The 15512-nt window shown below is 45.7% G+C and overlaps 1 protein-coding gene across 3 annotated transcripts in view; it reads right to left on the reverse strand.

Moving 5' to 3' along the window:
• Positions 1-1274: 1274 nt before the first annotated feature.
• The window catches only part of SPTBN1 (spectrin beta, non-erythrocytic 1), a 569130-nt gene continuing 554892 nt past the window's right edge, over positions 1275-15512 (reverse strand). For 2 of the 3 annotated variants that reach the window (XM_033938993.1, XM_033938994.1), the window contains exon 35: positions 1275-2609. In XM_033938993.1, the coding sequence (XP_033794884.1) occupies positions 2388-2609 (222 nt within the window). In that variant the 3' untranslated portion in view covers positions 1275-2387. The remainder of the gene's footprint in view (positions 2610-15512) is intronic. The other variant, XM_033938992.1, reaches the window with a different exon arrangement.

Consider the following 15512-nt stretch of genomic DNA (forward strand, 5'->3'; position numbering starts at 1 on the left):
ACACTTCTCATACCACCAGTGCGGAAGCCGATAAGATATTTGGGAAAATTCCTAAGCCCTAGTCCCAGGATTATGTATAAGTACAATGTCCTTGATCCTCTATGAAAATCAGGAAGTTATGCATTATGTGGAAGGAGTTACCTTTATCTTAAATGGAAAGAATAGCTTTGGTTAAGATGATTCTATTTCCATTGTTATACCCCGTTCAGACTATCTCAATTTGGATAGAGCACAAGGAAGAGTGCTCCTTCAAGAGCATCATCAGCTCCTTTATATGACTCAACAAAAAACTTGCATATTTACCAAGCTAGTTCTGGAGAGGAGTAAGGGAGGGTTAGGAGAATGAGACCTTCAGCGCTATATAATGTGGTGGCACTGAGAATAATATTGGAATCGAACAAGTTAACAGAAGACAAACAGAAACCAGAGCCTGGGACCAACATAATTTGAATAATAAAATGACCAAACAAAAGGTAGAAAAAATAATTTTCTGTTTTGTGATTACAATATGTCAGATTTGAAATGTGTATCTTGCCAGAGCTGGTGTTAGATAGCGATTGTGAGCTAGGACCTAGCAGAGAGAAGAAAAGTCTTTTTTAATTTGTTTACACTACAACACCAGCATAGGGCTGGAGAGGGCAAAGGGGCTGGGGTGGGTGAAGAGGCTACAAAATAAACCCGCCAGGATGTTTGGAAAAATGCCCTATTGGGCAGGAAAACTGAATAAAAAAATCAATTCAATAGGCCAAATTGAATCGAAATTTTTTCTCTGAATCGGGCAGCACTAGTATAGTGAGAATAACTGAGGAGTACAGGATAGCTCAGGGAGAAGGGAGGCAGAGTGGAAAAATGCAAAATGACAATCTCTATGGGTGAAGGTGCATATACCCAATGGTTCAAGACCGATGTTCCTATTGAACTAGAAAAGGTCCTTATCTGTAACTTGTCATTAGTTTAGTCAGTAATTCTAAACCAATTTTTTTCTCTTACATTTGTAGTTGATACAGGTTCTTGGTCTCCCCTGCTTCATTCAACAAGTCATCACATCCTGCAAAAGATATCTTCCTGTATCAGACACAACCAATATCTAATACATTCATTTTCAGTTTTGCATAAGAGAAGCTGGCCATGAGGCAGAGGAAATTCCACATGACCAGAACCCAAAATACAAAAAGTGAACAGAAATGTTTCACTTTGCTAACTTTTGTTATTACAAGTTTTCAGAAGTATCACAGACTAAAAATAAACAAAAAGGCAAAACCAATTGAACAAGCTTAGTTTTAAAAGCATTTAATGACATAGCATATATTTCACAGATAGAGTAAAATTCTGGCAGTGCCAAACAGCTCCAGTTGCAGTACTGCTCCAACTACAGGCCCCCTATTCATCAAGAGTATTTCATTCCTAATAAAGAGAATCTGATTGTGCAATACAATGGATTTTCATTACAATAGATACAGTGAAGGAGAAATGCAACACTATGTATCCAATTAGCAAAGTAATGTAGCAAAATTATAACAGTGCTGGAGCAGACAAGCAAAAAGCCCATTTGAGTAACGTTATTTTTTATTTTGTTTCCAGTAAATGCTTCATTTCCACTTTTACATTTAACAACAATGATTTTAAAGGGTTTTTATACATCTAGCTTCATTATACTTTGTACTAGAATAATCTGAAATGTACGTACAATTATAATGTAATTCAACAAAAAAAGTTTAAAATTACAGATTATTTAAAACTATATTTGTATGCTAACCGCTCTTGTACACCAACATTCTGAAAACCGTCATATTTGATGCAGAAAAGCATGAATGTTGTGTTAATAACTGGTGACAGGGTACAAAGGATTTGTCTGTAAATTAAATGAATAATCTGCACACTTGGTACAGGAAAGAACATACACTATCCATTTAATAAAAGTTAGAACTGTAATGGCAGGTTCTACTAGTCAAGACTTAGCATAACAACCTTAAGTACGTGGAAGGAACTGTTCCTGAAAGTTATCTCTGGGTGCCTCGTCTTACGTGGGTCCAGTGATCCTTCTAAGCACCGCTGCCTTGCATACAAGATAGTACTAGATGTGGGTTGTTTCCAAGACAGCCTCACAAAATTGAGGAAAATTTTAAATATTAAGTCTAGTCTACATTAACTTCATTTAAAAAAAAAAATAAAGAAATCTGGTCCTCCCTCTCCATATATAAGCTGCCTAGTGCACCTCACACCTTGGTTATCTTCAGTTCCTTTCTTTGAAACACTCTATAAATAAAGGGTTTAAGTCACACCAAGGAACATTAGGCACAAGAGAGTAAAGTATTGGTTCTGAGCTTGCATGCTGGAGTTTCACTGACAAGGTCTGAAAGAAGTGTACTGTGCCCAAGATGTACAAGTCACTTCTTTTTGCCAAACAGGCTGAACCTCTTTTCTTTGTCCTTTTCTTTGTCTTTGTCTTTTTCTCGTTTGCCAGGGCTGGACTCGCTGGTTACTGTGACAGTAGCTGGCAAGGTCTGGGCACGGCTGGAAGCTGGGGTGCTTTGTGTGCTTGCGGATACCTCGTTTTTGTCAGAAGAGATTGCATTTGTAATTGCCTGTATCCACAGATTCATTTCCTCCTACATGAGAGAAGAACACATAAGAAAATGATTGCAGAATAATATTTTTCCTAAAATTATTGGGATCAATATTCAGCCAGTACAGCTACTGTGTTAAATGCTAGTGCCTATATTAGTATATATATGAAAGTAACCAAAATTTGGGTACCAAGAATGCTTGTGACAAGAATACCAGCATATACTGTGTGAATACATGAAAATACGTTTAAGATGGCACCTAAATGTGATTGTTTGTGGTATAAAGGTGGGCATAAACATGTAAAAGTCTGAGAAGGTCTTCTTTTTGTTTTCTTTGGTGATCTTGGTACAATTACAACAGCTCTATTATGGCCTGCAAAGGCAGAAGGAAGTAAATCCACTTATGTGCAAAAATAAATGCTTATGTGTAATCGAGGGAGTATGCCTCACCATGATTGATTTCTTTGACTAGGTGACCAAACAGTTGGTTATGGGAGGGGCATTAGATGCAGTGTACTTGGATTTTAGCAAAGCCTTTGACATGGTGCTGCCTAGACAGTTGATAAATAAACTGAATGCCCTCGGTATGGACCCTAAAGTGACAGACTGGATTAAAAACAGATTAAGTGGAAGGAGACAAGAGATTGTCTTTATGCGGATGATACCAAACTCTTTAATAGAGTAGACACCCTGGAGGATGTGGATAATATGATGTTCCACACCAATAAACTTTACTGTGTATAACACATCCTATATAATAAAACCCTAGCCGCGCATGCGCACTTACCTGTGTGCTTCCGTGATCTCTGATCTGTGATCAGTAGGTCCGGGGCAAACAGGAGTGCGTATGCGGCGGCCAGATAAATTGGAAAGCGGAGAAACACAGCACAGCCGGTGACTCCCCCCTCCCGCCCTCACTCACCGCCAAAACCAGCTACTCTTAAGCCTCCTCCTTCTCGCCAGCTCACCCGCGTTTAAATTCAGAGAAAAGCGCTGCACCGCTCTAACGCTGGCCTTGCCGTCTTTTGTCCACTACGGCCCGCCCTCTCTGACTACTTCCTGTTTCCGCTAGGGTTGGCCGCAGTGGATAGAAGACACCGAAGCCAGCAGTAGTGCGATGCAGCGCTTTTCTCTGAATTTAAACGTGGCGGCTGGGAAGGGGGCGGCGGGAAATGCTGCTGCTGCAGCACAGAAAAGGCCGGGAAATGCTGCTGCTGCACAGGAAATGCCAGGAAATGCTGCTGCTGTACAGGGAAGGCCGGGAAATGCTGCTGCTGCTGCACAGGGAAGGATGGGAAATGCTGCTGCTGCACAGGGAAGGCCAGGAAATGCTGCTGCTGCACAGGGAAGGATGGGAAATGCTGCTGCTGCACAGGGAAGTGTGTGTGTGGGAAATGCTGCTTCTGCACAGGAAGGCCGGGAAATGCTGCTTCTGCACAGGGAAGGCCGGGAAATGCTGTTACTGCACAGGGAAGTGTGTGTGTGTGTGTGGTGGGGGGAAATGCTGCTGCTGCATAGGGAAGTGTGTGTGTGTATGTGGGGGGGAAATGCTGCTGCTGCACAGGAAAGGGTAGGAGGGAAATGCTGCTGCTGTTGCACAGGGAAGTGGAGGGGATGGAGAGGGAAAGGGGGCCTGGGAGCAATCTTAGTTTGCTTTGGGGGAGGAGAGACAGAAGGGGGCCATGGAGAGACAGAAAGACAGGCAGGCAGCGCATTAGAACGAAAGACAGACACACAGAAAGACAGCAGGCAGGGAGAGAGACAGAAAGACAGACAGACAGGGTGCCAGAGAGAGAACCAGAAAGAAAGAAGGACAGACAGCGGGAGGGAGAAAGACAGACAGAAAGAAAGGAAGAGAGAGACAGGGGCAGGAAGAGACACAAAAGTAAGAAAGAAAGACAGACATATATTCTAGCACCCGTTAATGTAACGGGCTTAAACACTAGTATATATATATATATATATATATCAGTGCTAAAACCGGCATGAAAAATCTTCAGTCACTTCTTAAGCACTGTCCCAGAGCAAAAGGCATTTAATGTCACTTATCTCATATAGCTGGAACAGGCTCATAATAATTCTACTGCATGTTCTTCAAGACCCTACATGGAAATGGCCATCCCTACCTGAACACTCACCTGACTCGGAACAAGTCTTCCAGACCAAGGAGAACTCGACACCCTTCACCCACCCCCCCAATCAAAGGCATTCAGTGTAAAAAAAAAAATACACGACGGACTACTCGCCATGCAAGCAGCGAAACTAGACAGCCACATCTCCAATTTACTGATTTCAGCACCTTCAGGAGGGAAATAAAAACCAGGTTGTAAAAGAAATATGTCAAGACAAACTCCTGATACAACCAAAATCCTCACTCCATCACCAGACTTTAAATGTTCCAACCAATAGCTTCCCTGAAATCTTCTGGAAATAACCAGAATCTCTTCCTTTTGTAATCCGCCTAGAACTGCAAGGTATTGGCGGAATAAAAGAAACTAATGTAATGTAAAGGGGCACAACCGCTGTTTGCTGTCTTCTCCAGACAGGGGTCCATCTGTTTTGTTGCCTCAATGCGCTACATCAGGGGAAATTGAAAAGATTTTCATCCATATCACGCTGCCAAATAAGTGGCACAGTTCTCAGACATGGCGGTTGGACTCTTTTCATGAGCATGTTCCCGCTATATGAGATAAGTGACATGAAATGCCTTTTGCTCTGGGACAGTGAAGGTTTTTCATGCCAGTTTTGGCAATGATATACTGTATGTGTTATATACAATTATAGCCATCAACCTATGAAGTTTTTTCATGCCAGTTTTGGCAATGATATACTGTATGTGTTATATACAATTGTAGCCATCAACCTATGAAGTTTATTGGTGTGGGTCCTGGAAACTAACCAAACATACTGAAAAGAAAAAGTTCAAAAAATATTGGTGTGCATGATTATTTACATGTTGTGAAACTTTTTTACAGAACCGTAATGATACAAACTCATACAGGCATCTTATGGGCCCAACAGACACAGTATTGAGGACTGTTTTTCTCCACATGCTATTTATGATTTACACATCAGTTTTGTTTAATGATTGGTGTTCCCTCCAATACTTTCATATAAGTTTTTCTATTTAGTTCACAGCTTCCCACTTCTAACTATTTTGGTGAAGATGATGAACCAGGATGTACTGTGACTCCTGTCCCATCAAACCTATATAGGAAAAATAGAAACATGATGGCAAATCAAGGTCAAATGACCCATCCAGTTTGCCAATCCACAGCATCCACTATTTCCTCCTCTCCCTATGAGATCCCACGTGCCTGTCCCACGCTTTCTTGAATTCAGATACAGTCTTTGTCTCCATCACCACTGCCAGGAGACTATTCCACGCATCTACTACCCTTTCTGAAAAAAGAATTTCCTTACATTACTCTTGAGCCTATTACCTCTTAACTTCATTCTATACCCTCTCATTCCGGAGTTTCCTTTCAAATGAAAGAGACTCGCCTTATGTGCATTTAATGCCACTTAGGTATTTAAAAGTCTCTATCATATCTCCCCCTCTCACGCATTTCCTCCAAAACATACATACTGAGATCTTTAAGTCTGTCCCCATACGCCTTTTGATGAAGACCACTGTCCATTTTAGTAGTTGTCCTCTGGACAGACTTCATCCTGTTTATATCTTTTTGAAGGTGCAGTCTCTAGAATTGTATGTAATATTCTAAATGAGGTCTCACCTCCTTTTTTCTACTGGCCATACCTCTCCCTATGAAACCTAGCATCTTACTAGCTTTCGCCGTTGCCTTTTCAACCTGTTTGACTACCTTAAGATCATCACATACTATCATAGATTGCATGAATAAGAATAGGTATCACTGAATAAAACTACATAACAGTGCTAATTTGACCATCTGACCTATCCAACAGATACCTGGTGATGTCATCATGTTACTGTTAAGAAGCTCCCAAGACAATTTTTTTTCTGACCCAGGACCCTGCTTTTACTGAAGAACAGCATCATTGTGACCCAGGAACACTGCTTGTATCAGTAAAGTTCTGGAGCACTTTTACTCTTTTTCTGTAACATTATTACACTAAAATACTATATTTTTATTCTTCCCCTTCAGAAGATTACTTTTGAAATGGCTAGTCAAAAAGACTAAAAAAGCTCTTTTGTCCTTAGAGCAGAAACTTGATGCTTTAAAAAGAATAGACAAGGGTGAATCCATCTAAAAAAACTGCAACAGAACTAGGATAGTTAACAGTTATTGACTAGAAAAGGCAATGAAGTGAGCTGGAGCAAAAGAGGTCAAATTGGGTCTCTACTTTTCACTGAATACTAGAAAAACTATTGAAAAAATGTGAATATTAGAAGGTGGGCAAAGCCTTATTTCTGTGGTTCATACAGGAAAGAGACAAGGGCATATCTACATCACGACCTATATTGCAAGAGAAAGCCCTTGTGCTTTGAAAGGGATTCAATGAAGGTGACCCTGATTTCACTGCAAGTATCAGATGGCTTGACTGTTGGAAGAAAAAAATATGGAATAAGGCAGCTCTACATTGCTATGGAAAAGCTGTGAGCAGATTCTGAGGAATTTGTCACATTCTAATTAAAATTTCAGCATATTATTAAAAAGGAAGGCATATAGGACCAGATAGACAAGCTTTAAAATTTTGCCATCAAGAATTCTTACATCACAGCTCAGGATATAAATGGTGTAGGGAAAGAGTGACTACATATTCTAGCCAGTAAGCAATGTAATGGGAAAACAAATTACCACTTTCGCTGGAAAGTCAAAACATCCTAGGACCTTTAAAAACATGGCATCTGCTGCACTTCCAGTGATTTGCTATTCTGTGGATGACTCAGCCTAACATGGGCTAGGGGGGTAACACACGCAACAATCCTTTTTCTGGCCACGATTGAACTAAAGCGTCCAAACCAGTGCATCCAAGCTCGACTCTTCAGCTGAAGAAACAATCTACTTTCTGGTTTATTGCCGAAGCCATCAGAATGACTATCGGTCGTTCCCAACTTCACATAATGCAGTCAAAGGTCTTCAGAGACAGAGCCCACTCTTCTGGGTCCAGATTCTGCTGTCCGAGATAGTCTACTTGCACATTTTCCACTCCTGCTATATGTGCTGCTGCTGATGCCTGCAAATGAACCTCTACTCAATGAAACACTAACTGGTTCTCTCATATTAACGGAGCACTTCTGGTGCCTCCCTGCCAGTTGACATAAGGCACCACTGTGGCATTTTCAAAGAAAACCCTGAACACTTTGCCTTCCTGGGATTTCTCCAGTGTCTGTAATGTCAGATGGATGGCTCACAGCTCCAGCTGGTTTATAAACCATTTTCTTTGAGAGGGAGTCCGTCGTCCATGAACTGGGTATCAACTGCAATGATCCCCAAGTCGAAGAGGCTAGCATCTGTCATCAGGATCATCCACGAGATTATATGGATTGGTATGCCCCTTGCCAGTGACTCTGGCTAGAGCCACCAATGCAGGCTGCATCGTGCTTCTGCTGTTCAGGCAAGAGGCATCTGGAGTGAATTCATCTGCAGGGACCATTGGGACGTGTCCTGGAGTGGGCACATATGAGCCTTTACCCAAGACACAACCTCTATGGTTACTGCTATCAACCCCAGCATCTGGAGAAGGTGCCAAGCCAAAGGGGCTGGCATCATCAAGAGATCCGAAGTGTAGCTTGTGATATTGTTTGTGTGGATTGGGAAGAAAAACACAGCCTTCTGCCATATTGAAACAGATTCCCAAATCCAGGGATTGGGTAGGTACCAAGTGGCTTTACCGGAAACTGACAATCCAACCCAGGTCCTGCAACAGCTGGACCACTTGTGCCACTGCTTTTTCTCCCTGACTTTGATGGGGCTATGATCAGCCAATCATCCAAGTATTGAGATGTTCTGTTATCACAACCATCAACTTGGTGAAGGTGCACGGTGCTGTTGCCAGACTGAAGGGGAATGCAGAGAACTGGAAAGGTCTCCCCAGCACATGAAGTCTTAAATATTATCTATGATCCCGGAATATGGGTACTATGAAGATAGGCTTCTGTCAAATCTAGAGAGACTAGAAATTCCCACGGCACCATTGCCGCAATGACTGATCAAACAGTTTCCATGCGGTATTGAGGCACTTTCAGTGCAGCATTGAAGGACTTCAGATTCAGGATTGATCTCCAGTCATGAGACTGAAGGTACTGGCTCTATGGCTTGAATATACAAGAACCTTTTTATCATCGTTCAGACTCTGATCGCTTTCTCTGGTAGTCCGGCTGTAGAGTCCACAAATAGATCCAGGAGTGGGCAACAGAACTCGAGCTTGTATGCCTCTCGAATGATGTCCAGCACCCAGTGGTCCGAACAGATCTGCACCCAAGTTTCCTAATAGACCAATAGCCATCCTCCTATCTAAGGTGGTATAGCTATAGACCTGGCATCATTCAGATTTCTTGGAGGCAGTTGTGGTGTGGTGTGTCGCTTAGTGCTTCCAAACCTCTGTCAAGATCACTGAAACGATCTTTGGGCACAGGAGCTTCCTGAGTACTGATGAAATTAGAGCCTCGAAAACTAGCACAACCAAGCCCTCTAGGGCAGTGTATTGCAAACTGTGTGTTGTGGCGAGATTCGGGGCATGCTGCGAGAGATAGGTCATGTAAGCATCTGTTATTGCTAGTACCAGGCTCCGGCACCTCTCCTCTTCTCTGCTCCCAGGCATACCGGAATTTTAGGGTTACCAGAAGGAAGAATTTCCAAAACTCAGCAGTTTGTCCGGGTTTTGGAAAACCCCTGAGCTCAGGGCCACGTCTGGAGGGCCTATGAACATGCGCATTGACGTGATGATGCATGCTTGGAGGCCCTTTAGATGCAGCCCTGAGTTTAGTATATTGTGACAAAAAAAAAATTTTGCAAGCACTGCTCGAGGTCTGCTGTCTGGCAAAACTTTAGGGTGACGAACTGCCACACTGGCCATGAGACCGTCCAAATCCTTACATCTATGCTGTAAAAAGAAGCCTGCTCAAAGTGGCTTTAAAAGCTGAATCTCCTGCCCATTGCCTGATCCAGAGCATTCTGCGAGTGGAGATAGCAAAAGCAGAAACCTTGCTCCTAACACTGATTATAGCATCTGCTATATAATCAACACCAGCCATTACCAGCTGGGGGTAAACAGTCATCCTTTGTGGGAGTCTGATGTAAACTGGTGGCAAACGTGTGCCATGAACAAGGCCGCTGCTGCCACCTTAATCTCCAAAGCAAGGGGCTCAAATTACCTGTTAAGGACATCAACCCTGCGATCCTGCAATCCTTTAAAATTACTCCTTCACTAGGTAGGGGAAATATATTTGGCATTTTGAGCTACCAACAAATCCACTTTAGACTGAACAGCTACTGAAATTCAGGAGCCAGGTGCTAGCAACCTATAAGGTACCCTCCAGAATCTCCCAGTGCTCCATGAGTAGCACAGCAATGTCAGGATGTGAGGGGAAAAATATGGTCTGAGTTTTACAGTACTCTGCTGCCGAGATCTGCGGGGATTCAAGGTTTAATTCTCGCAGAGTCAATTATAATCTCAAGCAAGGCTGTCAGCTTAAAAATGCAACATTACAATTGGATCCTCCTCCTGGTCAAGGGCTACCACCACCTCTGTCTGAGACCCCGAATCTCCTAAGAGCGAAGATTCACTCTGTAGCAGTAAAGGCATAGACTCTGACCATCACTCTCCCCAGTCCTACTCTACTGGTCTTCTGATGCCTGATTGGTAACCCTTTCTGGGGGGAGTGCATTTTGTGAGGATAAATCCCTTTGCGCAGCTACCCTCTGATGGCACAGAAGGACCCCGGCAACTTATGTAAGCGTTCCACATAAGACTCAAAATCTGGGGTAAAGCCCTGAGCAGGAAGCCCAGAGACCCCTTCAGGTACTCATATCTCCTCTTGGGTTCCATGGCGTCCGTGCATCTGCACTTTGCTAAGTGCAGATGTCTGAATAATGATTCCCCAACCAGGCTCCTGACCCCGCCTGTCTGCAGCACACAGACACCCCTCAGCCATCCATCCAGCACAAATCTGGCATGATACAGTGGTAGAAAGGTCTGAGAAGTCCATTATAGGTGAGTTTAAGCCAAATCAAGGGGTTTTCAGGCAGGTAGAGGCTTTTTATTTAAAATCAGGAAAATCAAGATAGCCACCATAGCCACATTTTGGTGCCAAAAAATGGCCCAGGAGAGTTTCACCAATTCTGGAAAAGGGTGTTTGGATGTGGGGGACCCTATGGAAAACTCCAGAATTCACCTAATCATCAATTTTGAGACCCTCCCCCCCTATAGGCTATAATAGCATGTACTCACTGTGCTGTACTAGTGCTTTTCATCTGCTTCAGCTCACACTTTAGCTGGAATCTGGAGCCTACTGCCTTGGACAAGGTCCATAACACTGTGATATTCAGGCTGCCAGTTGGACTGAAGTTGAACTGAGACCTCAGACCCCCAGAGATCCACACATACTTAAGTCCTTCCCAGATTGCCAAGGGGCCAAACAGCCTGCACTCAAGCGTCTGATAAATCAGGGACGAGCCTTGAGCTCCACAAATACAGGTTCCCTAAAAGGGTTGCTTGTCCTATTATGCTGCAAATTTCTGGTCAGAGAGTCTGCGTGTTCTCCTAGGCAAAGCTGCCCCAGGGCTACTGGGGTCCTCTTGAGCACTGAAAGCCTCCAGATTTGGATAAAAAAACCCAAAATAATAAAATATACTCCAAGCTGATCAGAAAGATACCTTCTCAACTCGCTTGCAGAAGGAAAAACTGAAGGGATGCAGTACAGCTCACTGGGGAAGGAGGTGGAGCTGAAAAAAATGTAGATGACATCCTTCTGCAAAGACTTGCAGTTTAGGAAAAGTAACTTACTTGTCAGGACTCATATGCCCTGTGCACCAAAAATAAATGATAAGCTACTGGCCAACAATTAGGGATGGTGGATCTTCATACTGTGGTATCTTTAACCTGGGGGTCATATGGTGCTGTAGTACGCCAGATAAGACAGCACAGTTACTTACCGTAACAGGTGTTATCCAGGGACAGCAGTCAGATATTCTTAACGCATGGGTGACGTCACCGACGGAGCCCCGGTACGGACACTTTTAACTAGAAAGATCTAGTTGGCCGCACCGCGCATGCGCGAGTGCCTTCCCGCCCGACGGAGGAGAGCGTGGTCTCCAGTTAAGATAAGCCAGCGAAGAAGCCAACCCGGGGAGGTGGGTGGGACGTAAGAATATCTGACTGCTGTCCCTGGATAACACCTGTTACGGTAAGTAACTGTGCTTTATCCCAGGACAAGCAGTCAGCATATTCTTAACGCATGGGTGACCTCTAAGCTAACAGAGAGGGAGGAGGGATGGATGGCCATTAGGAAAATAAATTATGTAACACAGATTGGCCGAAGTGTCCATCCCGTCTGGAGAAGGCATCCAGACAGTAGCGAGTAGTGAACGTGTGAACTGAGGACCAAGTGGCAGCCTTGCAGATTTCCTCGATGGGCGTGGAACGGAGGAAAGCCACAGAAGCAGCCATAGCTCTGACCCTGTGGGCCGTGACAGCACCTTCCAGTGAGAGACCGGCCCGAGCATAACAGAACGCGATGCAGGCAGCAAGCCAGTTGGAAAGCGTCCGTTTAGAGACAGGGCGACCTAGACGGTTAGGGTCGAAGGACAAAAAGAGCTGAGGGGACGAGCGGTGAGCCCTGGTACGGTCAAGGTAGTATGCAAGGGCACGCTTACAGTCCAGCGTGTGCAACGCCTGTTCCCCAGGATGAGAATGGGGCTTAGGGAAAAAGACAGGCAACACAATGGATTGGTTGAGGTGGAAGTCCGAGACCACTTTGGGAAGGAATTTAGGATGGGTACGCAGAACCACCTTGTCATGGTGAAAAACAGTGAAAGGTGGGTCGGCAACCAGTGCATGCAGCTTACTAACCCTCCTGGCAGAGGTGATGGCAATGAGGAAAAGCACCTTCCATGTCAGAAATTTGAGTGAAGCAGTGGCAAGAGGCTCAAACGGAGGTTTCATGAGGGCTGATAAAACCATATTCAGGCCCAGACGACTGGGGGAGGCTTCAGAGGTGGTTTGACATTGAAGAGGCCCCTCATGAACCGGGAAACCAGGGGATGAGCCGTGAGAGGTTTTCCGAGGATAGGTTCATGAAACGCAGTGATGGCGCTGAGGTGGACTCTGATTGAGGTGGATTTGAGGCCAGTATCGTATAGAGAGAGCAAATAATGCAGTACGGTTTCCACCGCCAATGAGGTGGGATCGTGGTGATGCAGTAGACACCAAGAGGAGAACCTGGTCCATTTCTGATGGTAACATTGGAGGGTGGCCGGTTTCCTGGAGGCATCCAAAATGCGACGGACAGGCTGAGACAGATTCTCTAAGGAGGTCAGCCCGAGAGAAACCAAGCTGTCAGGTGGAGCGAGGACAGATTGGGATGTAGTAGAGACTGATGCTGCTGCGTAAGTAGAGTAGGAAACATAGGAAGAGGAATGGGCTCCCTGGAGCCGAGCTGGAGCAGGAGGGAGAACCAGTGTTGGCGAGGCCACCGAGGAGCGATGAGAATCATGGTGGCTCTGTCCCTGCGGAGTTTGAATAGCGTCCGCAACATCAGAGGCAGTGGAGGAAAGGCATAGAGGAACCGATCCGTCCAGTCGAGCAGGAATGCATTCGGGGCCAGACGATGAGGAGAGAAGAGTCTGGAACAGAACTGGGGCAGCTGATGGTTGTGAGGAGCTGCAAAGAGGTCCACCTGAGGAGTGCCCCAGAGAGCAAAGATGGAGTGTGGGAGGATCCAGGGTCCACTTGTGAGGTTGAAGGATGCGGCTGAGATTGTCGGCCAGGAAGTTCTGTTCGCCCTGGATATAGACAGCCTTGAGGAAGAGACTGTGGGCCGTGGCCCAGGTCCAGATGCGGATGGCCTCCTGACAGAGGAGGGGAGATCCGGTGCCGCCTTGCTTGTTTATGTAGTACATGGCGACTTGGTTGTCTGTGCACAGGAGAAGAACCTGAGGGTAGAGAAGGTGCTGGAAGGCCTTGAGAGCATAGAACATGGCCCGGAGTTCCAGGAAATTGATGTGATGTTGACGCTCTTGAGGGGTCCAGAGTCCCTGGGTGCGAAGATCTCCCAGGTGAGTGCCCCATGCATAGGGGGAGGCATCTGTGGTTATGACCATGGAGTGAGGGGGTAGATGAAAGAGTAGACCCCTTGAAAGATTGGAGGAGTTCAACCACCATTGAAGAGATTGCTGAAGAGACGATGTCACAGAGATGGGATGAGAAAGAGGATCCGTGGTCTGTGACCATTGGTTGGCCAGCGTCCATTGAGGTGTCCTGAGGTGGAGTCGTGCCAGAGGAAGTACATGGACCGTCGAGGCCATGTGGCCCAGGAGGACCATCATCTGCCGAGCTGGGATGGTTTGATGAAGGAACACCTGACGACAGAGGTGGATCAGGGTCCGTTGTCGGTCGGAGGGTGAAACGCCTTCATCAGAGTGGTGTCGAGAACTGCGCCAATGAACTGAAGTCGCTGTGTGGGAAGTAGGTGCGACTTGGGGTAGATGATCTCGAACCCCAGTAGATGGAGGAGCGAGATGGTGTGATGAGTGGCTTGTAGCACAAGCGGAGATGTAGGCGCTTTCACCAACCAATCGTCCAAGTAGGGGAACACCTGGAGGTCGTGAGACCTGAGGAAGGCCGCCACCACAATAAGGCACTTCGTGAACACCCTGGGTGATGATGCGAGGCCAAAGGGTAGCACTTTGTACTGATAGTGACGGTGCTGTATCTGAAACCGTAGGTAGCGACTTGAAGTCGGATTGATTGGGATGTGAGTGTAGGCCTCTTTGAGGTCCAGGGAACATAGCCAGTCGTGTTGACAGAGAAGAGGGTAAAGCGTGGCAAGGGAGAGCATTCTGAACTTCTCCTTGACCAGACACTTGTTGAGGTCCCTGAGATCGAGGATGGGATGGAGGTCTCCTGTCTTCTTGGGAACCAGGAAGTAGCGGGAGTAGAATCCCTGACCCCTTTGGTTTGAGGGCACCTCTTCGATGGCATTGAGAAGAAGGAGGGATTGGACCTCCCTTAGGAGGAGGAGGGATTGGGAGGAGTGAGAAGCAGACTCTATGGGAGGATTGTCTGGTGGAAGAGTCTGGAAGTTGAGAGAGTAGCCGTGGCGAATGATGTTGAGGACCCATTGGTCTGATGTGATGACCTCCCAACGGCTGAGGAAGAGTTGGAGGCGACCTCCGATAGGCTGAGGAAGAGGCAATGATGGTGGGAGACTGGCTATGCCCTGGAGAAAAAAGTCAAAAGGGCTGAGATGGTTTTGACGGAGGCTTGGCAGGTTGGTGAGACTGTGAGCGAGCCTGAGTTTGATGCTGTTGAGGGGTCGGCGAGGCTGCTGTTGAGGTGGGTTGAGGGGTCTGGCCGAGAACCTGCGTTGGTAGGAAGACTGCTGTCTGTAGGGGCGAGCAGGCGGAGTCTTCTTTTTAGGCTTCACCAGGGTGTCCCACCTGGTCTCGTGAGCCGAGAGCTTCTGGGTTGAGTCCAGGGACTCCCCGAAGAGTTCATCACCAAGACAAGGTGCATTAGCCAGGCGGTCTTGGTGGTTAATGTCGAGGTCAGAAACTCTCAGCCAGGCCAGACGCCGCATGGCAACAGCCATGGCAGACGCTCGAGAGGTCAGCTCAAACGAGTCATAAATAGAGCACACCATGAATTTCCTGAGTTGGAGCAGACTGGAAATTTGTTGTTGAAAAAGAGGTACCTTACGTTCAGGGATGTATTTTTGTAAGGCGGAGAGTTGTTGCACCAGATGCTTCATGTAGAAGGAGAAGTGAAAGGTGTAATTATTTGCCCTGTTGGCCAGCATTG

This window comes from Geotrypetes seraphini, chromosome 3 (assembly GCF_902459505.1).
Source record: "Geotrypetes seraphini chromosome 3, aGeoSer1.1, whole genome shotgun sequence".
Taxonomy (NCBI): domain Eukaryota; kingdom Metazoa; phylum Chordata; class Amphibia; order Gymnophiona; family Dermophiidae; genus Geotrypetes; species Geotrypetes seraphini.